Source organism: Tetrao urogallus, assembly GCF_951394365.1.
Source record: "Tetrao urogallus genome assembly, chromosome: 27".
NCBI classification, from domain to species: Eukaryota; Metazoa; Chordata; class Aves; order Galliformes; family Phasianidae; genus Tetrao; species Tetrao urogallus.
Genome location: NC_136840.1, coordinates 3649302 through 3673437, shown reverse-complemented (window position 1 = coordinate 3673437; position 24136 = coordinate 3649302). Strand labels below are relative to the sequence as shown.

General features: G+C 44.3%; 1 protein-coding gene across 1 annotated transcript; it reads left to right on the top strand.

The window, feature by feature from the left end:
• Positions 1–15275: 15275 nt before the first annotated feature.
• Positions 15276–19602, top strand: NEFL (neurofilament light chain; the record flags this gene model as incomplete). Its single annotated transcript, XM_079547540.1, has 4 exons — positions 15276–16325; positions 17089–17213; positions 18088–18410; positions 19430–19602. 4 exons carry the CDS (start codon positions 15276–15278, stop codon positions 19600–19602), a joined length of 1671 nt encoding a protein of 556 aa, XP_079403666.1.
• Positions 19603–24136: the final 4534 nt, after the last annotated feature.

Here is a 24136-nt window from a genome sequence, read left to right as displayed (position 1 = left end):
TCCTATTCCACATTTCTCATAGGCTGATAACTTAATAGAGATGTCTCTACCCCTTAACAAATCAAATTAAAAATGTTGCAGCAGCTGCATATGTTAGAATCTACAAGCTCTTTAGTAGCCTACTTAATTATAGGGTATTATTTTAGCCAGTAATAAAGAATGCACAAGCAAAGATGTGCAGAATTTGGGGCTATGTCTGATAAACCACCTGCTTTCAACAATATCACTATATATAAAAGTCAAATGCACATATTTTGTGATGAATGTAGATATGTACCCATCTCTTATTTTTCACTAGAACCAGTAGTAAGGCACCACAGGAAAAGGGCATTTTAGGGTAAAAATGTTGGTGTAAAACTGGACTAAATTCAAGTTTCCACTCTCCTGGGGACATCCTCAGAAAATCACTTAAAGCCACAACTACAAAGATCTTTGGGACTTCAAAACTGCTAGAAGGTGCTTTGTGGAACTCAGAGGATTGCAGAACCACATTATGTGATTAACTCTTTGGTATTTATGTGTACCATTCACATGTGCTAAATGGGGGTAATGGTGTGCCATCCCCTTAGAGGTGATGAGGATGCGTGCACTATTGTTTTGTGCAGTTCACATACTGTACAAACAGGAGCCAGCTGGTTCACACCAATGAACTGCTCACTGACTACTTTACATTCTTTAAAGTCAGGCTTATGCTTAATACCTCTTTAAACTGGTACATACCTGATGGGTTTTCCAAACTATTCTGCCAATAGAACACCAAATTCACTGAGATGTGAGACAAAAACACACCTGCTACACCCAACAGATCCACTGTGATGGGCTATGGCATATTTCCTCATGCTGCAATTTCATCTAATGCATCTAATGCAGGAGATCCATGTAGGTGCACAGTCATAGAATCATAGAATGATTTGGTTTGGAAGAGACCTTCAAGATCATCTAGTTCCAACCGCCCTGCTATAGGCAGGGACACCTCCCCTCATGATAGCTTACAATCAGTTCTACCTGCTGATGCATCTGCTTTGTACCTAATTTTACCTTGGTCTATAAATGAAGCACATACTCATGCATTTTTCCCTCTTCGAAGCTGCCAGGACAAAGAAATTGCATAAATAATTCACAGCATGCTACAAGAAAAGCAGGAAAGCTACAGCACTTACCTATCATCTGAGTTGCAGCACTGGTCCAATGATGTGCCTTCTAAGCGAACTGCCTTGAAGAACACTGTGGTTGGAACAATCTCATTGGGAAAGCCAGCAGTTGTAGAACCTGAAGGCAACCTATCTGAAATAAACAATCATGCTGAGTCTTTCTTTGTATTTATTTGTTGATATGACAACAGCAGATTGAAAGATTTAGCCAAAGCCTCAAATGAGTGCCCAACTTCTGTGGGAAGTAATGTACCTGTGTCTGTCACAGACTCCTGCCACGCTGCCATCTTTGCCTCTGAAGTTCACAGATTCCAAGCTGAGCTCGGAGCAAGGCAGCAGGTAATAGGCAACATCCTACAGATAGCCTTGGACATTAATGAGTCTTGTCTAACAAGCAGATGGACTCTGTGCTGTTTGTTCTGTTTCCCTCCCAGTGAAGTCATTTCATGTAATAAAAAGTTATTTCCAAATTCTTGTCCTAGTTCCAGACCTCCAGTTCCCTAAGTGTGAAGGTCAGGGTGCTAAAGGGGCTCCTGTTAGGCCCATTGTGACTCCCCGGCCCATGAGGCAGATTGTGAGCTGTGTGTGAGCCCTTTAAAACACAGTGCAGCCAAACCTTGCAAATCTAATCTGCACTGGTGACTGCAGCAAGGGCTCAGATGGCAGATATTTATTCCAATTATTCATAGGATGGCAAGCCAATTTTGTGCCTTGTTAAGTAAATTAGTCCTTTAATAAGGTAGGTTTACATGTCTGGTGTAGTAGCCAGGAGAAATAAGAGTTTTCATATTGAACATAATCATTCCAAATACTGACAGACTACAGAAAAGACACAGCTAAGTATTCTTCATCTGAATGTTCTTAAACCATGACTCAGGTAGGACAATTCAACTTTCTTCTGAAGCTACCCAATTAGTATTCCTGGTGCATCTTGAGATCTGTAGATGAAAAGCTCCAGAATAAGACAATGTTTTACACTGTTAGTCAATCAAACACAGAAACACACACAGAAATTAAATTGCTGGAAAAGCCTTGATGCTTCTCCTCCCCTTTCCTTTTCTTTATCCTTTAACTCTGTTTCTTTGATAAACTATTACATTTCAAGAGCTGGGTCTTTAATGCTCCTTTTGTGCACTACGAATGATCTGCCCATTAGCTATCAGAGAAGATTCATAGGCAACAATTCCAAATGTTCTAAATCAGTTTACTAGGATCAGAGACTTTGCTAAGTGTGGGAGGAAGACAGAGACACACAGTGAAGGGAAGACCTGCAGTGCTGCTACACACACTCCTTATTAACGTGAGTAATCCCCTTAAAGCTATTCCAGAGAGATACTGAAGCCTGATGAAACAGACATTCAGGCAGACAGATACTTCTATCTATATAAATAACTTCATGAAAACTGCAGAACTCAACAAAAAAAAAGATTTCCTAATTCCAAGTGTCTGCTTTAATCCTCTCGTCTTCCTCCACATAAGATGACTTATTCATTGTGTAACATCTGCACACTCCTCAAGATTTGCAGCTAGGAACAGCTGAGCTGAAAATAGATTTGAGAAAGGAAACAATAATTATGTGAGCAGGTTCTGAAATACAGGATGAAAAAAACCAAGTTTTTCCTGCATCTGACAAGCACAGTTCCCAAGAACTGCAGAGCTCAGAAATGCATTGAAGTTATCACTAGCAAATTACCCCCAGAAATCATGCTCCCAAATATGATAGCATTAGGATACGATGGGATTTACAGCAGGTTTGCCTCAAGGCCAGCTGGCTAGATTTACATTTGTGGCTAGCAGTGAACTAAAATTAATGCTGGAGTTAAAAGCAGACGGGACAAATGATCAAGATATTTATTTTGTGTAGGTGATAAACACTGCTGCTTTCAAGGATCTGTTATAAGACTACGGTTAGATTTCAGACTGGGAAGAATCAACGAGCCAGAGTTATTGTGGGGCTGCCTACAACTGGAAGGAGCAGGAGTTGGCATTCAATAGTTAAACAGGGGAGTGTTTTTTTCTTGCATGTATGTCAATATTTTATGCATTTTAAAATTAGCATGATCACCATGGGAAAAAGAAATAGAAAACCTAATGCTAATCCATGCAGAAATTGGATTGCATGCTGTCCAGAGCACTAAACACTAAAGGAGAATAAGTGTATCTATATATATACAGGTATATTTGTGCATTTCTATAAGTGATCTGGAAATATTTATTATCATATTTAAAAGGCTTCTTTGCAACAGACACAATTGAAATAAAGCCCATCATCATTTAATTTCAAGGTCCTGCTTTAAAACGTGGGAAGACTGCAGGGCTTCTAAAGCAAAAGTTAATTTTAAAAAAATTACATATAGGAGTTCTGAACAAATGAAAACAGGATTTTACAATAGGAAGTACGAGCTAATCTTAAGAAATAAGTAGTGCTACTATCTCTGTAATAACATGAAGGAGGTAAGATTACAGGAGGGTTCGATGTGGAGCTGTAAGGCACAAAGCAATGAATCATCATTCGCTGATGAGAAAGCTTAGTCAAACAAGTAGATAGATTTGGAGACCAGGACTTTTCATTTAATGGATTCCAGTCACTGCAGATGTTACCTGCCACCAGCAGTTGGAAAGGGAAGTTTTTTCTATGCAAGCTCATAGCGATCAGACAGCACCCTCTTCTCCCCACGCCCCTTCCTCAGTGCAACAGGGACTCAAGGCTCACCTTCCTGCAGAGCAGCTTCCCCAGAGCTGCACAATGGGAGCTCTGCAGTTTCACTGAGATGCTTTGGAGCAATCCCTAAGGAAACAAAGGCTAAAGGAACATCATGCATAGCAGACAGGAGAAAGTAGTGGTACAGAGGACTTTACTGCTTGCAAAAAATATATAGATGTCACATCTCCTCTCCACCCCAGCCTTTTTTCCAAGAAATGTCTGCTCGATAGACAACCAGTGCTGACTTAAAGCCCAGGGCTCCCCTAAAGAAGAAAACTGCTGCAGCATTCTCTGTATTCATCAAATATTCTTGCTGTCCTCTGGAGGAACATAAAGATCCACTACCAAAGGAAAAAATATATTCAGCATCTCTTTATGGTGGCTACATATATTTCTTTGTTTGTTTGTTTAAAAGCAATGTCTTTCTTTGATTGGGACCCAGAAAAGAAAATAAAAAGAGGGAGAGAAAAAAATCAGGCTGGAGGGGAAAAAAAAGAGCCTGCCCTGTCTCCAGCAGTTTCACTGCGGTGAGGAGGAAGGATTGGAAGTTCAAACCAACAGGAGCAGCGCTGCAGGAGTGACTCAGCATCCTCCTGCGGCAGAGGGGAGCGTGGCAGCAGTCACCGCCCTTCCCTTTAAGCTGCAGGAGACTGCAGCCAAGCCAGACCCACTTCCACGGAGAGCTGATCCACTCCTGCCTGGAAATAGACAACTACAGGCACCACAGCCTCCCCCCCATTGCCTTCCCTGAGCACCCATGGGATCCCATTCCCTTGCACGTGCACCAGAGAGCATCAAAGCTGCCGTACCCCAGTCCTTATCTTCCCACTGCAGTCAGGAGATGCCACTGTGTTCCCTCAGAGCTGCAGAAAAGCTATTAACTCCCACTCTGCCATGTTCACCTCCTACTCACTGGGAGCAGCAGAGCAGCTGATTGCTCTTCCTCTCCCGCACCCCGTCTGATTCTCACATAGCTGTAAACCACCGCCTTCAATAACTTGCACAGGATGGAAAAGAAACAAAAGGGCCAAAGAGTGTTACATATACAGACCCACGTGACTGAAGCTGCTCTCCTGCAGGAGATGTGTAAGCAAGGTGCGCGTGGGAAAGGAATCTCGTGCTTTATTTCAGTTGCTCGGTGAGGAAGGTCAGTGGCAGGCAGAGAAATTAACCCCCATCACACAGACCGGAGTTGGAAATAGCCCTTCCCACTCGCACCGCAGACGTGGGCTCAGCTCCTGCAATCTGGACTCAGTGGGGAAAAGCACTCTGTGTCCACAAATGCTACCTTGCAAGGAATGCAGCACCTGGCAAAGGCCATGGGAAGCAAAGAAGAGACCTGTGAATGGTACAGAGCCCACTCAGCTGCTTCTCAGCCATTTGCTCATTTCCTACCAGCTTTGTCCTGGCTGACACGCACCCTACCTTTCTATTCCTGATTTAACACCTTCCTCACAGATGTTCATTTCTGGGGAGGGGTAAATAGATGCCCCTCACTGCCCAATTTCACCCCAACCCTTCTCTCAGAGTATTTCAGCAATACCACCCCTGGGAGAAAATCATTCTAAACCCCTGGGTACTCCCATCACCTGCCCCATCTTGTTGTGTCACTTCTAGCTACTTTGGGGAGAGTTTTACATAGTATCAAGCACAAACACTAGCTTTTGGGGGAAGGTCTGTGTGCAATAAAGCCAGGGACGACTACTGTTATTTGTGTAAAAGTTGGTGCAGAGCAGCCATTGCTCCTGAATAGGAAAGAGAAGATCTGCTCTTTCCAGTTCTTTTCTTGCAGCAGTCAGGCTTATGTCCAGAGGGAGCCTGGGCCGTGGTGGCTCCTCCTCTATGCGGGACTCTCCTCCTCTCTCCCTCCCTTCTCTTGGAAAGTTGGTGCAGTACTGAACTTCTGCCAGAAGCCGGACCTGCTGCAGAAGCAGCAGCTCCCCAGCAGGAGCAGAGGAGAGGCAGTGAGTAATGCTTTCTCGAAGCTCCGCTCCGATCACTGGCACAGCAGCCACTCAATCACTTTCGTCCCTTCCTTCACCTCCCTGCTCATAGCTGGGCTCTGCCACTACAGAAATCTCACTTCAGATAGCAGTGCAGGATCCCACCACCACAGCCCTGCAGTGACGTGCAGAAGGCACCACCAAGGGCCAGTCAACAGAGGCTGCTCCCTCCTTTCCCATTTGCAAAAATCCTCCCTTGTCCCATCCTTCTCCATGGATGTGCAGAGAAACTTCACTTAAATTAACTCCTTAAGTTGCAGCTGCCTCTGCTATCCCTGACACAGCAATCTCAGGCCCTTTATGTCACCTCATGCAGGCAGATTCCTTGAAGAGCCCAGGAAAAAAAGTTTCCGTTCCCTTTCAGTCCCTTCCTCAACCCTAAATTACAGCTCCATGGGGGTAAATTCCCAGTAAGAGGATCTGACAGAGCTCCAAACACAGGGGTTGACCCCCAGGGAACTGCAAATCCAGAATTAACCCTTCCTTCAGGCATTCTCCCATCTCGCTGTGCACAGCACTTTCAGTCCAGTGCAGGCTGCTCTGAGGCACGACAAGCCTCCTGAAGGAATGATTTAGGTCAGATAATATGGATAGTAACTCTGCCCCTCAAGGCAAGCCCTAGATGCAGCTTGTCTTGGCCAGCCTAAATGAAATCTGCAATGCGTTTTTCTCTGAGCACAGCAGTAGCAAACCCAGGAGGACTGAACTCAATCGGCCGCCTCCCATCTCACTGCTGGGTCTGCACTAACATAACAACTCCTCCCTTTCTCCTTCCTCCCCCCTCACTCATCCACACACACGTACCGAAGGGGACAGCCCAGAAGTGCACCTTCCCCTCTCTGACTGCGTTGTGCCTACAGACAGAGCCATTGTTTTCTGCTGGCTGAGCAGTGCTGGAGGAGCAGCTGTTTCCAGGGATGCAAGCTGACACAGGCTTCTCTTAGCAAAACACACAGAGCCACAGCATCTAAACAGCGTCTGACCTCCGGACTTAACCTCCCGTTCTTAACCTAAACTTCAGATGTTCCTGTATCTAAAGATCATATTAATTGCAGGAAGAAGCTGGTTCCACTTCTCTCCTGACATTAGTAGAAATGAGCCCTGCCATGCTCACAAATCATTTTAACAAATGGAATTGAAGGCACATCCCAGGCACACGGAGCTACACGTCCCTAATGTTGATAGAACAGAATCAGACATTGTGGATTACGTGACAATTTAACAAAAGGAACTAATGAAAAACTGCAATGGCTGTTAGAAAGAACAAAGTATCTTTTCCTGAAATTGGAAAAAGTAGCTTGAAACCTTTTTCCCAAAAGCACAAGTCACACTGCCCCTGTGCCCTCAGGCAGAGAATCCCTTTGTCAATTGAAAGGTTCTAGGAATTCTACTTCCAAACAGGTTGGGTTTGCAATGCCTGAACTGATCCAAGTGTGGCAACTCATGAGCTAGCAGGAAAAACACTTGCTTTGGTAGCTTAGCAAATCACATATTTGATACGAGATTGTAGCAAACCATTCTCTCTCTTGTTTTTTTTGTTTGTTTTGGTTTTGTTTTGTTTTGTTTTGTTTTTTTGTTATTTCTTGTTCACATCCATTTTAGTATTTTGATACCAACCTACCAGAAAAAAAGAGCACTATTCAAGGACATACAACCATTAATTAGATGTGCTGCAGGTCAAAGAGCTCAAACCAACTCTCAGCTTTCCCAAAGGTCATCAGATCACAACACAGGAGAATCCATTCCTAAAACCCTTCGCTGCAAACAAAAGGGTTTCACCCTGCTACCCAACTCTATCACTCTGTAATGCAGCCTGCTGTACTGAAAGGTGAAACGTGACCTTTCATGTTTGGCTGCAGTATTTGAAATATCCCTGTTAGAGCTTCACAAACATCCTCTTATAGATTCTACCAACAGAAGCAGAGAAATGTGAGATAAAAGGATCTGGCTGCCTCATCTTTCCTAATACCCTGTCTACTCAAAGCTATTTCTACAACATCATCAAGTGCTTTATCCAACCTTATAATAAATGGCCAAGTTACTCTCCTCGAAAAGCAAAGTTAATACCATTTCTAGTCAGTTCTGACGGCCTTGTTTGTGAATCAGCAGACCCTTGAAGATTTATCTCTTATCTTACCCCGGAGATCCAGAAACTGCACTCCTTTGAGCTGCAGCAGGAATTTCATCTGAATTGCAATGCACCTGCTATGGAAGCCAAATAATTCACTGGTTAAACAGCAGGGCTCATAGAAGTGCACATCTCACCAGTGCTGCTGTCAGACACCAAGCAGGCTACCACTTAAAAGGTAACACTTGTAACCATCTGCTCAACAGCCACAGCAACCCTTGGAGATTTTGGGAGGATTCAAACAAATGACTGAGTAGCCTTTGGCAATGTCAAACTCAGCTATGATGCCAAGTGCTTCTGGGGCTGTTTCAAGAACACGTTTCTGTGATACAAAAGTAAAAGTTGTGCTGAAAGTTGTCAGTAACCTGAGGGTCTGAGATCAGGTCCAGATCTGCAGGAAAAAGTAGGCAACAAACTCCCCTGGTAACAATGAAATACAGAGAGAACTACCTTGGGAACAGGATTGGATAGGGCATAAGAATGAAAAGAGTTAAGGAATTTATATTAAAGAAACTAGAAAAATGTGATATGATTAAGCCAACTGAGAAGAGTCAGCAAAGTGATTCATGTAAACATTCTGCAGGTGCTGAGAAGGCACAAACAAGAACAGCTACATTTAGCTCTCCAGTTTTCACTAGTCTCAGGAAGGCCTAGGAGGTTATTATGTAAGAGAACAGATATTTCAGAGCATCACAGATCCTGATCTGAGGTGAGGATGACAGAATACCCAGAGGCAGAAGGCATTGCTTACTACCTGCACAAGGCTCCCCAAAGTTCCTCAGCATGCGTTTGCTCTTGCTACTAACAGAAAACTGAGACTGTTCTCAGGCTGGGTATATTCTCCTACACCAAGAGACTAACTGTATTTTAGTCCTCTTTATCACAGAAGGAGGTGGCTGTCACACAACATTATAGCTTTTCAGATACAGCAATGTGACAAATGTCTGGGAACTTGTCACAGCTCCAAACCTGGAATAATCACCTCTGTATCACTCAGGAATGGAAGATCCCGAGACTTACCTCCGACTCACAGAGTTTCTCTTTTTACTCCTCCATATTCAAAAAGAAAAGAAGTTAACAGCAGTTTTAATGGTAGCAGAAAGCTTCTATTTATCTGAAAAAAAATTGGTAGATATAAAACCAGTAACTTCTTATCTGCCCTTAAGTATTATAATCAAGAACACTTGAATCCTCACTGCTAATATGTGCCACGGAGCCTTACGGGCACTGTCATCCAGGCAGTTTAATTTACAAATAGTCCTGCATTAGAGTGCTGCAAAGCCATTTTCTCTCTAGGAGCAGTGCCAGAGATTAAACCTCTGCAGACCTCTGCAAACGTTTCAGCGAAGCCATATTAGCGTAAAACTGGAGCAGTGGGATGCATTCCATATTCCATCAAACAGGTGCATGCCCTTGACTATCATCCTTGATTATCAAAGGCAGTACCAAGAATGTGATTCATGCAAGAACTGAGGTAGGAAATTGGGTGTACTGGCTGCAGAAGTTCAGTCATTTTTATTCATGTGCTTCAGCTCGCTGCTGTGAAGCTGAAGCAGAGGACACACTGCAGTACAACAGTCAGACACTTTTATGGCTCACTTTCCATCTGTGTTTTATGGTCAGCTGCATGTGCCAGACTACTAAATAATGGCATGCTTATGTCTTGCTAAGAAATGCTTGCGCATATGTGCGTGGAAAGATTATATAAGTATGAAAAGGTAGGAGTGCATTTGTTTATACCCTACATAAATCTTATTGCTACCTATGTGGTAAGGAGAAAAACCTCCCAAAAGTTCAAAAATAAATGAGCTATAGGGGATGAATTTCTCAACTGCTCATTGAGATTCCTGATCAGTCGACGCACACATCCTGGTAAGGAGGAATTCAGACTATGCTTGAGTTCATACAAACCATAGATATAAGATACTGCCTCTTAATTGTGCTTGCAGATCACAAATAAACACTGATTTTGTCTCCCTTTTCATTTTTATTGTCCTGCATACTGGAAAGTTTTTGGAAGGAAAGAGGGCATATGGCTGCCTTGTGAGCCTTTTGTATACTCTAAACGGCGTAGGAAATGCAGACTCTTCTTTGCACTGTATCACTAATCAAGCATAAGCAGAAAACACCACTGTGTAACAGCACAGGGATGTAAAGGTTTGTATGCTTACATATTCAGCAGCTTCTACAGCTGAAGGCACGTGCAATAACCAACCACTCATCTACTTCCGCAAGAATCCTAAAAACTGAATTTTTTCTAAGGAGCTGGGTCCAAATTCCTTTGGGATTCATTGGTAATTTGGCATTTAGAGATATGTGGAACTCCTATTTGAATCATGATGCTCAGGATATATTAAGTACTTACACTGTTCTCAGCCAGCTCGCACACATGCATTTTAATTCAATATTAGCTTAAGAAAGAATTGGGTAAAAACAGTAATTCAAAAACAGCAACAACTGAAAACTATCAAAATGTTCTTTACAATGTCACTGTAATGTGGGGAAAAATATTTCCAAGACAATTTTAAAACAAGCAAGAAGAGACTTAGAAAAGTACTGGGTGGGAAAAACACAATAGAAGTTACAAATGTCAGCTAGATAAAGAGACAGACATTGATTCCATTGCTCTCTTCCAACCGCAGCACATTACTGCCATGGAATACCCGTGCAGAGGAAATTGATGGGCACATACAGTATACTGCATAATCTGACTGATTCCAATCCTGCACACTGCAGGGTAAATGGGATGTTACAACCATTAAGGCTGATGAGCACAGACTCAGAAATTCACACCAAATCACGCGAGGGGCAAAAAGGAATCTGCTGCCATTCATCAGAAGTTTATTTATCTGAGAAATGTCTGCGATTATTCTTTCATATTTTATGGCAACATAAAACAGTACTTTTCAGCTGACAGCTTTAAGACAGGTGAAATCATTCACAACAAAACAACACGTTTGAAAAGATGGAGCTCAGATCCTCAGCTAGCCTAAGCTGTCAGGGCTTCAGGGACAGTGATGGGCCATTGCCAATGCAGGCAAGCTCCTAACATGGCCCTCAGCTAGGAGTCTAGCCCCTCACTTCTCATGTTGTTGGCAAAGGGCCCATTCGATGCAATGAGGTGCTATAAAGGAGTAAATAATCTCTTTTTGAATGGGCTGTACTGCTGCACGTTGTTCTGCAGCTGGCACGGCAGTCTTCTTACCTCTCCAGTAACTTTTTGTTATTCACACTTAATTCCTGCAATCAAACCAAAGTAGATCACCTACACAGCTGACTCTGGGAATTAAGAACTAACTCTTGAAACTGCAGGAGGGAATCGGATTTTGTAGTCCTGAATCCAAAGAGTAAACAAAGCTAATGAATCTTCTAATGAAGGATTCACTGATAGAGCTCAGCTGGCTTGTTGTTTCCTCTAGTCCTTGTAATCAAGAGGCAGAACAAACTCAAAGTGAGCAAATTAATGTTACTGTGTGCAGCAAAACAGAATTGCTGTGATAATAAGATAATGTAAGCTGCTCAGGCACTTACTGTAGTGGCACAAACAAAGCGAATAGCAGTTCAAAAGAAATAAATACTCTGTGACTTTCAGATCCTATATTCCAGTCCTTGGGATCAAAATTCCTTATGGACTTCAACAATTCATGTTGGTGTTGTCTCATTTTAAAGGGGCTATTTAGAATATAGGAAGCAGATTTTCAAAAGTGTCATACAATAGTGATTTTCAAGTGTGTTCAGCTTACGGTCAAAGATTCAAAATACCTCAGAGATGTAGAAATTGCAGCACAGGTGGAAATAAAGCCCAGAGAAAATTAGTTGAGGTTCCCATTCATCCTCACAAAGGGGACAAAAGAGAGAAGTAGTTACAAACAAACAAAGAAACACATTGTAGGAAAACAGAAATCCTCAATCAGATTTTTCTTACTCAGGAGCTTCAGTGAGAATTCTCTTATTCAGTTTTTACAGCAGAGCTCTCTGTGGTGAGATCAATGAAAGGACCTATAGGGACAGCTCAGCAGAATGCATGCTTTACTGCAATCCCTCAGCAGGAAGGTACTGGCACAAAACATGAACTGCTACAGTGGACCTTTTCCAGCTCTTTCCCTTCTCCTTCAAAACTGCTCTGATCAATCTTATCAATTAAAAAAACCAACCGATGAAACACGGTGTCAGTGCTAACATGTGGAATTTTGGATTCGCAATAAAATTGAGAAGATAAGTTTCTTAATGGCATTTTGCCACGTGTAATATCTCTCAGCTGCCTGCTTTGTGAAAATAGGTACCATGCACCCAACAAGCTCTCACCCTCTCATTTTACATTGCATTGTGCAGCGTCGCATGTTACACATCAGAGCTATGAAGCTTCGGTAGTGGGAATGCTTGATTCTCTACTTTACAAGTTGTGCTTTTAAAGAATAGAAAAAAAAATAAAAGGATAAGCAATGTATTTGTTTTTCTGGCTCATGCAGTTCTTGTGCAAATTCAAGTGGAGCAGACCAAACTCATTTTATGCTTCTGAAACAGGACCAGGTGCAGACAAGGCACGTTGCTTCTCCCATCTATCACAACCCCAATCACACCTGCTAGATTTTCTGCTGGGGAAGCCAATCTTTGATACAAATAAGCAAAAGGCAAACCCCATTGGGTTTCAATGCCTGAGTGTTTTCCAGTACAGGAGAATTCTTCACTGACTCTGCTTGCACTCAGCTTATTCCCTGATACTCATGAGGCCCTACCACAGGAGAAAGTTTGGCCCTAGACCTGAACTTTTCCTGGCTTCATGCTTATAGGAAAGGGAATTTTGCCAACAGTGATGTGCTGTTCCGGAGACATTTGCTTTTGCTTATGCAGCAATAGTAAATTATTGCACAGCTGCCATTTTATCATATTGAATAATACAGAAATGATATTAATGGCAATCCACTCTCATTTAGGTCAGCCAATACCAGGGAGGTTTTCAAGGGATGAACCTGGCCTTACAATTCTTCTTTCTAAAGTTTGTAGTAGATGAAATAATGAGACTCACACCTAATTAAAACAGCAAGACAGCAGCTGTAGGTGACTTCAGCAGATGGAAATACAGGTTATGCTGGCAGCTGGGTGACTCAGCTCATCTTCAGTGACTGCCTGTCTACTTTTTTTTCAAAGCAGTCTTAAATGGACAAGGTACATAGCAAAAAGGAATAAAAGAGAGACAAAGAGAGCACAAAAGCCAGAATCAACGTTAATAACTCCGTGCCTGAAAATTTGAATTTCCAAGGCAGGATGCAACGAGCATTGGTTTTCCCTTCATGATAGTAACAAAATCTCATCCTTACCTCTCAGTCACACTGAAATTCAACACTACAGGGCTGCCTGCAGACACGGCTTCACATCTTGGCATTGCTGGAGAAGATGAAGGGGTTTTCCATCATTTTCCCTCTCTAAAATTATATTAGAAAGACATACAAATAAGAATAATAATGGACTACAACTACAACCCTTATTGTCCTGGGATATTGAGTGAAGGGGTTTTAGAAGCTGAGGTATGTTCACTTATTAATACATAGCATTGCAATCGATACTATTAATAATTAAATCTTATGCTCAAATTGAATTTGGAAGAGAATAACATTAATCCATTGGCTTGACACAAAGTATGTCAGTTTGCATTTCTTGAGTATCCTATAACTATTTGTTATTTCAGAAGTTCACTGAATTTCCAACCAAACCTACTGGGAATCTTCCCATCTGCTACGGTGCCTACATTGCTCATTTATTTCTCCACATGCTCTGCAGTCTACACAAACTGCCTCTCTGGGGGCAAAAGTGAAAAATAACCACCCAGTTAAAGTTACAATTTATTAGCACATAAAACCATACCTGTGCAGCTGTGCCCTGCATATTTAATACCTGAATAATGGCAAGCTGTTCTAATATGCATGAATGTAGCTGCTACGGAATGGTTTTTTCGAATCAAACTTAAGTAGAAGCCTCACTCGCAACATTTGTAAAACGAGAGCAATTCCATCCATCTTCATGGGGACATTTTAGATTTGCAAAACAACTCAGATTTACTGTGAAAGAGCAACGAGTGAGCTTTTATTTGCTCTTTGCATACTTGATTCCATCAAGCATGAGCTCAGATGAAAGAGATTATAGCTTTCTGCCTTTGATGGGCCATTGCTTTTCACAGCTTAATACCCCTCATCTTTAAGTACACTGTAACCTATGGAAGTGACACTAAACAACAGGTAATATTCTGAGAGCACTACAAGACAGAAGGAAAAACAATGAAACCAAGGTCTTTCTCCTTTCTTTAGGGAGCAAGAAAACTTTTTTTTGCAGTACTTCCTTCTAGTAAACTTTGCTTCAGTATTTACTCCTTCCTTAAGCAAAACATGGAAAGAAAATGTTTTGTACTAAAATTAGCCCTTCTGACTCAGAAAAACAACACAGCAACGCCTTTTGCAGCACCCACAGAAATATTTGCGCCAGGTTTCCCTATTTTACCGTTCAGATGCAATCTCTGCTATGTTAATACTGTTTTATTTTAATTAACAGCAGCTCATTACCTGGGCCAGGGGTAGCTGCGATGGAGCTGTGCAGCTTTAGTCTCTGCTGTAGACAGAGCGTGCCAAATATTCAGTCCTTATGGTCCAAGCCTCGGGCAGATTTACCTCTGTGAGTATTTCAAGGGATGAAGCAAAGCTAGATAACCAGGAATCAGCGCATTTTGCTGGTACAACAAACCTCATACTGTGTTTTCTTTCACCATTAGCTGGTCTTAGGAACCACTGGTAACGAGGCACGTGGTGAGGACAGAGAAGGCTGACCCTCGCTATAACTGCAAACGTACAGGGGAAAGGAAGGAGAAACGGCCTATTCATACACACGTTCGGGGGTTTCTGAGGTACAAGAGGGGGTTGCGGTGACGGTCTAATATCGCGGTCCGAGGTCGGGCTTTGTAACCCCGGGGCTCCGTCAGAGCGGCGCGAAGGGGAGAATGGAGAGAAAATGGCGGCACGGCTCTGAGGGAGGCGGCACAGGGCAGGTGTGGGGCGAGCGCGAGGGAGCTGCCAGGTAAAGGAAGCCCCAGAGAGCATGCAGACAGCTCAGCCCTGTCCCTGGGGAGCACCGGACCGAACAAACCATCCCAGAGCATCGCAGACACCGACCAACACCACAGCCGCGCCCGCGGCGCTCCGCCCCGGCCCCGCCCAGCGGCCGTTCCTCCCACCCTCCCCGCCCATAAATAGCGGCGCTCGGGCGGTGCCGATCCGCAGAGCCTTCGCCGAGCCCCCGCAGTCATGAGCTCGTACGGCTACGACCCGTTCTTCCCCTCCTACAAGCGGCGCTATGCCGACAGCCCGCGGCTGCACGTCTCCGCGATGCGGAGCGGCGGTTACAGCTCGGCGCGCTCGGCGTATTCCAGCCTCTCCGCGCCCGTCTCCTCCGTGTCGGTGCGCCGCAGCTACGCCGCCTCCAGCGCTTCGGGTTCCCTCCTGCACTCCGTGGACAGCCTCGACCTGAGCCAGGTGGCCGCCATCAGCAACGACCTCAAGTCGATCCGCAGCCAGGAGCGGGCCCAGCTGCAGGACCTGAATGACCGCTTCGCCTGCTTCATCGAGCGGGTGCACGAGCTGGAGCAGCAGAACAAAGTGCTGGAGGCGGAGCTGCTGGTGCTGCGGCAGAAGCACGCCGAGCCGTCCCGCTTCAGAGCCCTCTACGAGCAGGAGATCCGCGAGCTGCGCTTGGCCGCCGAGGAGGCGACGAGCGAGAAGCAGGCGCTGCAGGGCGAGAGGGAGAGCCTGGAGGAGACCCTGAGGGGGCTGCAGGCTCGCTACGAAGAGGAGGTGCTGAGCCGCGAGGACGCCGAGGCCCGGCTGCTGGAGGTGCGCAAAGGGGCGGACGAGGCGGCGCTGGCGCGGGCGGAGCTGGAGAAGCGCGTGGACAGCCTGCTGGACGAGCTGGCCTTCCTGAAGAAGGTGCACGAGGAGGAGCTGGCCGAGCTGCAGGCGCAGATCCAGTACGCGCACCTGTCGGTGGAGATGGACGTGTCGGCCAAACCCGACCTGTCGGCCGCGCTGCGCGACATCCGCGCGCAGTACGAGAAGCTGGCGGCGCGCAACATGCAGAACGCCGAGGAATGGTTCCGCAGCCGCTTCACCGTGCTCAGCGAAAGCGCCGCCAAGAACACCGACGCCGTCCGCGCCGCCAAGGACGAAGTGTCCGAGAGCCGCCGGCTGCTCAAGGCCAAGACGCTGGAGATCGAGGCCACCCGCGGCATGAACGAGGCGCTGGAGAAGCAGCTGCAGGAGCTGGAGGAGAAACAGAGCGCCGACATCTCCGCGCTGCAGGTGGGCGGGTGGGGGGCGGGGGGATGCGGCCACGTAGCGTTATCTCGTGGCCGCTTTGTGTTTGTGGTCCGTAAGGATGCTGCTATAAATCGGCTTAGAAATAGCCTGAAAGGTAGAAAAAGCATAAGGGGGAAAGCACGAGCGTCAGAACCAGCAGCAAAACAAAGCCTGACACACAGCCTTAGTCCTTAAATAAGAGAATTAGTACAAATTCACTTAGAATATCCTGGTAATGCTGGGGATAGATGTTAGAAATAAAGTGAAGCGTGCTCAGCTCATGCATGCTTTGGTGCTTAAATAATCAATAATCAAAATTGGCTTGAAAATAGCCTTAGTGGTAGAGAGAGCATAAGGGGAATGCATAGATGTCAGAAATAAAGTGAGGCATATGCGGCTCGTAGATGCTTCAGTCCTCAAACAACAGAGTTGCAGTGGATTCACTTAAGGTTAGAAAAAGCACGAGGGGGAAGCACAGATGTCAAATCATGAAGCATGCACAGCTCATGAATGGTTTAGCCCTTAAATCATAGGAAGCCTTATTCCTTAGATGATGGGAATAAAGCTACTGATAGAGATGTAGGGGTGGAAGGTGTCATTGAGGTGGGCATTGCTAAGCAGTGCTGCTTTGTGCAGTTTGGAATTTGGAGCTGTTCTCCTTCCTTCGACAGGAAGGTGAAATGATGAGGGTGCTGAAATTGCTTGCAAGCAAGGACATTGTTGCTAGACAAAGGTCTTTGCATTGCTGTGTTCTTCCTTCCAACAGGATACAATCAACAAACTAGAGAATGAATTGAGAACCACAAAGAGTGAAATGGCTCGGTACCTAAAGGAATACCAGGATCTGCTCAACGTGAAAATGGCCCTGGACATTGAGATTGCTGCATACAGGTATGATGGGGATGTGTTTCAATAAATCATAACATGGGTCAGGTTCTGCTTTCTATGGTTACTCCTACTTAGCCTTCCTCTAGCAGAGAGTGCAGAATTTAATCAGATTTTCTCATTGGCTTTCTGTTTGGAAGAAGCAGAGCTTTTAAGGTAACAGCTTGTGTTAAGCAAAATCTGTGCTGCATAGCAAACATGAGCATCATACTGTGCATATATATGCATACAGAATTAGGAACTCAGCTGTGTAAGTGTGTTTGTACCTAGGAGCTCAGAAATCTCTTCACTCTAAAATGCTTTTATATCATTAAGACTTGTTAATACAGGTGGCTTTATTCTCAGAACTAGAAATCCCTTAGATACTTTTAACAACAGGATTTCTTTCTAACTCATGAACTGTGTCTTGCTAAGCCAAGAATTGCTTTTAAATAGCAAAAAAAAAAAATAATCATCCCTGATACCAGTAGCAAATGGTTTCTATGAGTGCCACAAAGGGAATACTGAAGGTGGCTATAAACGTTGTCTTACAGTTAACTGTGGCACAGAGCTGTTACATCCATACTGTTCTTTGGAACAATATAGGTTATCAGAACACATCTATATCTATATTTGTTGTAGAAACCTAATCCTAGGGGTGTTTTCCCCCATTATTTCTCCCAGTGGGAATTATTAATTTCTAAGTAATATGCATCTCTGAAGCTTTAAAATTCTCCCTAGAAGATCAGGCTGCTACTGCTATACCATCACTGGGGTTATATTTGCACTCCCAAGCATGCAGTCTCCAGAGCTTGTGCTGCTCAAAGCATATTGGCCCATAATTGAGTCTGCTGAACACTGCAGCGTAGCTAATGCATCTGCTTGCTTTTTTTTCTGCTAGGAAACTGCTGGAAGGTGAAGAGACCCGACTCAGTTTCACCAGTGTTGGAAGCATCACCAGTGGCTACACCCAGACTGCCCCCACCTTCGGCAGGTCTGCCTACAGCGGGCTGCAGTCCACCTCCTACTTGATGACAACCCGTTCCTTCCCCACATACTACTCCAGTCATGTCCAGGAAGAACAGATTGAAATAGAGGAAACAATTGAGGCTGCTAAAGCAGGAGAAGCCAAGGCAGCCCCTGCAGAGGAAGGTGAGGAGGAAGAGAAAGAGGAAGGTGAGGAGGAAGAAGCAGGAGGTGAAGAGGCTGAAGAAGAGGAGGAAGGTACTTACAGCTTCTTTCAAAGCCTTCTCTTCCATGCTTCACCCTGCTTATATAGGGGTAAAACCCCAAAATTCTGTAAGTTAGCTCTAATGAGTAGAACTCTCACTATCCCTTCATAAACAAAGATTGGAGAGATGAAGCCCATGGTATTCGAGCAAGAACAGCTGAATTTAGAACAGAAGGCAAGGTAAACGTTCAGTACCAGACATTATAGAGGTGATTGTATTCCTTTGGAAACTGCTGGTTGCTTCCATTCTGTTTTTCTAAGAGAGATGAGAGTGCATTAAAAGCAGGTAATGCTGTATTCATCTGGCAGCAAGCAATGTTCAGCTGTTACAGATATCCCTGTAAGAAAAGAAAGAAAAATCCTGAAATGCTATCAGAGTGCCTGGAAAAATGGGGCCATTAGCTGATCTCTGTGGGCATAACCATGGGCTTAGCAGGCAGCACTTTCTGTTGCCTGGTAGTTTTCCTGCTTTCTTAACCAGTTAAGCCAGTTAATTGCTGCCACCCTATTTATTTAATAAACTCATTTTTAAAGGATAAAATATAAAGGAATGTTGTGCAGCTCTGGCTTTAGACATATCAGATAAGCATTGTTTACCACTGAAATATTCCACAAATTAGTTAACATTACAGTAAAGCAATGGCTGAAGAGCCAACTGGAGAGCAATAGCAAAAGCTGTTGAACTCAAATATTTAGATAAGGCTTAAACAATAAGCCTACAGTTAATTAGTATTTCTCAGGACTGATTTTTCAAAAGAGTTAAATGAAGTGTTTAACTCAATCTGAAATCTGGGGTAAGCTAGTTGTGTGGGTTTGTCTGTCACCTTTATGTGTCCTAGATAGGTCCCTGCTTTCATACAGAAATCCACTGCTAGCCCCATCAAGCTTAGGTTGGTGTCATCTACATGCATGGGGATGAAGGGTGCAGGTATGCTGGCTTGTGTGGAAGTGGGGCTGGGAGCTGATTTGAAGCAGTGTAGGAAATGTGGAATTTTTTTTTTGCCTTTGAAAGGTGCTAAGGAAGAATCAGAAGAAGGCAAAGAAGGTGAGGAGGAGGAAGGAGAAGAAACAGCAGCTGAAGATGGAGAGGAGTCTCAAGAAACTGCTGAGGAAACCGGAGAGGAGGAGAAGGAAGAGAAAGAAGCAGCAGGAAAGGAAGAAACTGAAGTGAAGAAAAAGGCTTGAATTCCAGGCAGCCTGGCTCTCATTAAGTTAAACTATGATTGACTGAGCTAAAATTGCAGTCTCACATATTTATTTCAGTGACCACTGAGGTTTAAAGTTAATGATCTATGATGTTTCTCTCTATGTGGAGTATCAGTATGCTGCTTGCAGAGCACTCACTGGCTTGCTCCCTGAGTGCTGCATGGTCTACACGTATGAATTCAGGGGTTATGTCCTACTTGGGTGATTCAGAATCATTACATTAAAAAAGGGGGGCAAAAAATAAGTCATGGGAATGAAAGTTATCTCTAATGTGCATTAAAAATAACTATGGAAACCTTGGGTGGGTAAAATAATGGAGGCTTCAATAAGTACGTGCAATAAAGCTAGTCAATAAAGTTACAAAAATGCTTACACAGATTCCTTGTGTGTGTGTTCTATCAGTAATGCATTTAATATTGATAAAGTGATGTACTGTGCATATCTTCCATACCTGCTTATTGGGATGGGATTCTGTCCCATGCTGATACGCTTGGAGGGCTGCGATGTGGAGCAATGCTGCGTGCATTAACTCCTCTACAGGAAATTGCCAGGGGCTCTTAAGGTTTTTGACAGTGAACCAAAGAAAGCTGTGAGAAACCTGTGATCAGACACAAAAAAGGAACAGCACGAAGAGCAGCAAGGCCTGGCAGTTCAAAACAATGTCAAGTTTGAACCCATTTAGCATCAGATAGCTGGAGATGATACTTGCAATTGAAATTCATGCCAAAAGTAATCACTGGGCCGATGCTACAAATTAAACCGTTATTAATTTTCTTACTGTCAGAAGCCAGGTTAAAAGAAGTGCATGCTTGTACACTTCCCACAGTCATGTTCAGCTGGATGGATTTTTGCATGAAATCTTGGGGTCCTCACTGCCTCCAGGTAGCGAGCGCTTCCAGTGCCAGGGATGAGAAATTGGGCAGCAGGGCTGGTGGGAAGCTCTGCATTGCTGCTCCTTGGCACGCAGTGCCTTGCAGCTCAGCAGCACAGCGCTGTGTGAGAGGTGGCACTTGGAAGTGCTGTCAGAAAATGCTGAGGGTGGCACTTCAGGAAGAGAGAATCTGCTCCACAGAGCAAAAGCATGTTATGTGCCAGATTGGAGCGCATTGAAGCCAAACTACTGCCAAATAGATCAGCATATATCAGAGCTACTGCCCCGTCCCTCCCTTCGTCCAAGCACTCAGAGCTCCTCCTGACTTTGTAATATCTGATATTTTTTCAATTTCTCATCTTTTCCTATGCACAAACCCCTTTTGCTCTCAGTTTCTTGCATCCCTCTCGCTCCTGGGAAGCAGCACGTCTGCAGATTGCCAAATCTCAGCTGCTAGGGATGCTCTCAAGCAGCACGTTCAGAGGCACGGCAACAAACACAGCTCTCCCCGCAGTGCATCTCATCCTGCGTTATTTTTAATGCGTTACAGCTGAAGGAGAGATCTCTCTCACACAGGAGATGTGTGAGTCACAGCACAGCAATGAGTTGCAGAGGGCTGTGTCCGCAGTGGCAGCCCAGCTGGTTTGTTAGCCCTGTCCTGCCTTGTGCTAAGGTAAACTGGCACAGGGAAGGTGGAAACGTGCATTTTCCTGCCGAGATGCTCTAGGGGTTATGGAGATCCTGCTGGCAGTGCTTGTTTTACCTTAGAAAATCCAGGAGCTCACTTTGACGCAATGCAGTAGAAGCAGGCAGAGGGAGGCACAGAAACTTTAACCCAAGTTGCAGCTGCAGTAAAGCAGCAGGGCTGTCCTTGAGCATTCCCTGGTTGCTCAGGCAGGTTGGGGCTGGGTCAGATTGAGTTCCTGTTGCAGAGGAGGCAAACACAAGAAGGTCCTAAATGCTTCTCCTCTTGACACACACTTACCCCCCTTCTAGTTGGCAAGAAAGGAAAACTTGTACAGATACAATATCCAGATTCTAAGATTACCTCCCAGCAAATTTAGTCATTGGCACTTTATCATTTGCTTCCTTGCTGGATGAACTGAGAGCACAGCTTAATGCTGAGCAGAGAACAGCTGCTCAATGCATGGTAAAAGCACAGACCCTGAAGTGCAGAGAAAATTCCAGTGCCTGACTCAGCATCCTGGCAAAAGCAACCCAGTTGGGTTTCATAACTCTCCCTGCTTTGTTTCTGCCTGGATTTTCATTCTGGGATGCTGAAAGTGCCACAATCATAGCTCCCCAACAACCCCGTATGATACCAAGCTCCCACCCTAGAGCCCTCTATTCCCAAAGCCATTGGGTGGCCCACCCAAAGTCAGACTCACATCTTCACACATATCTTCTGTTCATTGTTTTTTCCCCTCCCAGAGCCTTTTGTACTGGTTAATGAACTCCTGTGTCTGAAAATAATTAATCCCCTCAGTGGTTATTCACAGCCTCAACAAGCAATTGTTGCAGTAGAGGCAAACAGCACATATTTATGCATCTCTGCCCTGGAATTATGCTATCTTTTGAAACTGTTTGATTGCAGATGTCAGTAGACAAAACCTCTTGGCAAAATTAAATATTAATTGGATCTTATAGTTTTATAAATATTTAGAAATGTGCTAACGGGTTGCTTATTTCCCCTAGGATTGGGTGGAAACATTTGCAGTGGGAGATTGGCCAAATTAATGAATTTATATGTTAGGGAACAACACAGACAACAGTCCTTAGGTTCTGTCCTTGTAATATCCTACCAGAACTGAAGGGAAAGCCTAACATGAAAAACCCAACCCAGCTCAGGATCCCACCTGCACCTGTGTGAGCCCACGTTTGTTGTGTGTGCCTGAGACTCCCACTGATGTCAGAATGTAATTAATGGTGCCAGATGACCCAGCTTGGGATGCTGGAGATGCCCAACTTTCACTGAGATTTGGTGACATTTCAGCAGATCCTGGCAGCACTGTTGGCAGGTGAGTGTGATTGTGGTTGTTAGCATCTTATTCCTAAAGGTAAGGTTGTTGGTTATTTTATGTCCAGATACCCACGTAACTTTCACAACAAAGCTTGCTACAGAGAAACTGCCATCTAATTTGCCAGCTCTGCTGTAATTAAACATCACTCAAGCTGCAATCTGTTGAGCACAGATTTCCATTATTGACATCAGCAGGAGAAGCATTCATTGCTTTGCTACGCAAAGGCATTCATGTTGATTTGAAAGACTTATCTGCCGTGGATTTTGTGCGTTTTCTCCAGTGAAGAACATGAGTAAGACTTCCAATTAAAATCTACTTGATCTTCCATTATTAGCAGAACAAAGAATTGGCAGGCATATGGAAAGCATTGATTTTGATCAGATTTTCCCTATTAGCCTTCAGATTTCAGGACGGTTCATTTGCTGAACCCAGGCTGCTGAAAAAATGATTTGCATTTCTTTGCTATACGTGACACGTAAAACAGCGCATGAAAACAGTAAATGCAATATTAACCCTTGAATAAAAGAGATTATCTCCCCAGTCTGGAGTCACGGCCATCCTTTTTCCTTTTGTCTCCATTGTTTTCCATACATTGGGATTTTTAAGGGCCTGTTAGTAGGCTTTCCTCTTAATGAAGGCAGCCTACAAGTGGCAGTAGACATAGGCCACAGTTTTAAAGACCTTCCCATAAGTGCCCTCGTTTGGTTTTATCCACCAGTCCCACCAGGTGTTACCTGAGCCCCAGTTCAGACTCGGGAATAATTTCCTTCTACAGCTATTTTTAAATGGACAAACTTGTAATTAAAAAAAGTTGGTGATATTTTTGACACCCAAAGCAGTGTCACCTATGGGGCACTTTCCTTTTCCAGGAACTTGCTCTCAATTTCAGAACGTTGTGTTTAGAAACAGATTTCACCTGTGGATCATTTGAGAGAGGGAGGTTATAAGAACATTCCCATATAATTAAGGAAAGAGACAAAAATTAACACCAAATCCCCCATCTTTTGACGAATACAGCATCTGGGTCAGGATGACTTCGTTGAGCAAAGACCCACTAAGCCACAGATGAGTGTCATAAAAGATACTATGACCAATCATGGTCCATAGACAGGCCATCATCATAGGAAAGCCAAGGAACAATCTGGAAATTGCTCCGTTTTTATGGCTCTCCTAAAACATGGAGACAAACACAGAGCTCAGTGTATCTTGGATTGCCTGGATAAGCAGTGTTAGCAGCCATGGCTTGAAGACCTTTCCTCCATTATCCATGGGGACTGCAACCCCACTGAGCACCTGAAGGCCAACCCGTAGAACCCAACAGATTCCCCTTTACTCTACAAAACAGAGGATGCATTGCTTAAACCAGATTAACTATCTGTGTCACTTAACCCTGTTACAGGACATTTCTAGAAGGAGAAATCAAGAGAAGGGAAGCCTCAAGCAACTCTTCAGCCCACACCAGGAGAAGCTCTCAATCCCTAAGGGAACAGCACCGGTTGGAAGAGAAGCACCACACAAGCCATGTTTTCATATTGACCTTTATTGAGCAAGAACTGCTGTGACGGTTTTACATCAAACAACAAAAGGTTGCGTACTGTGCATGTCAACTAGGTTCTCCCAT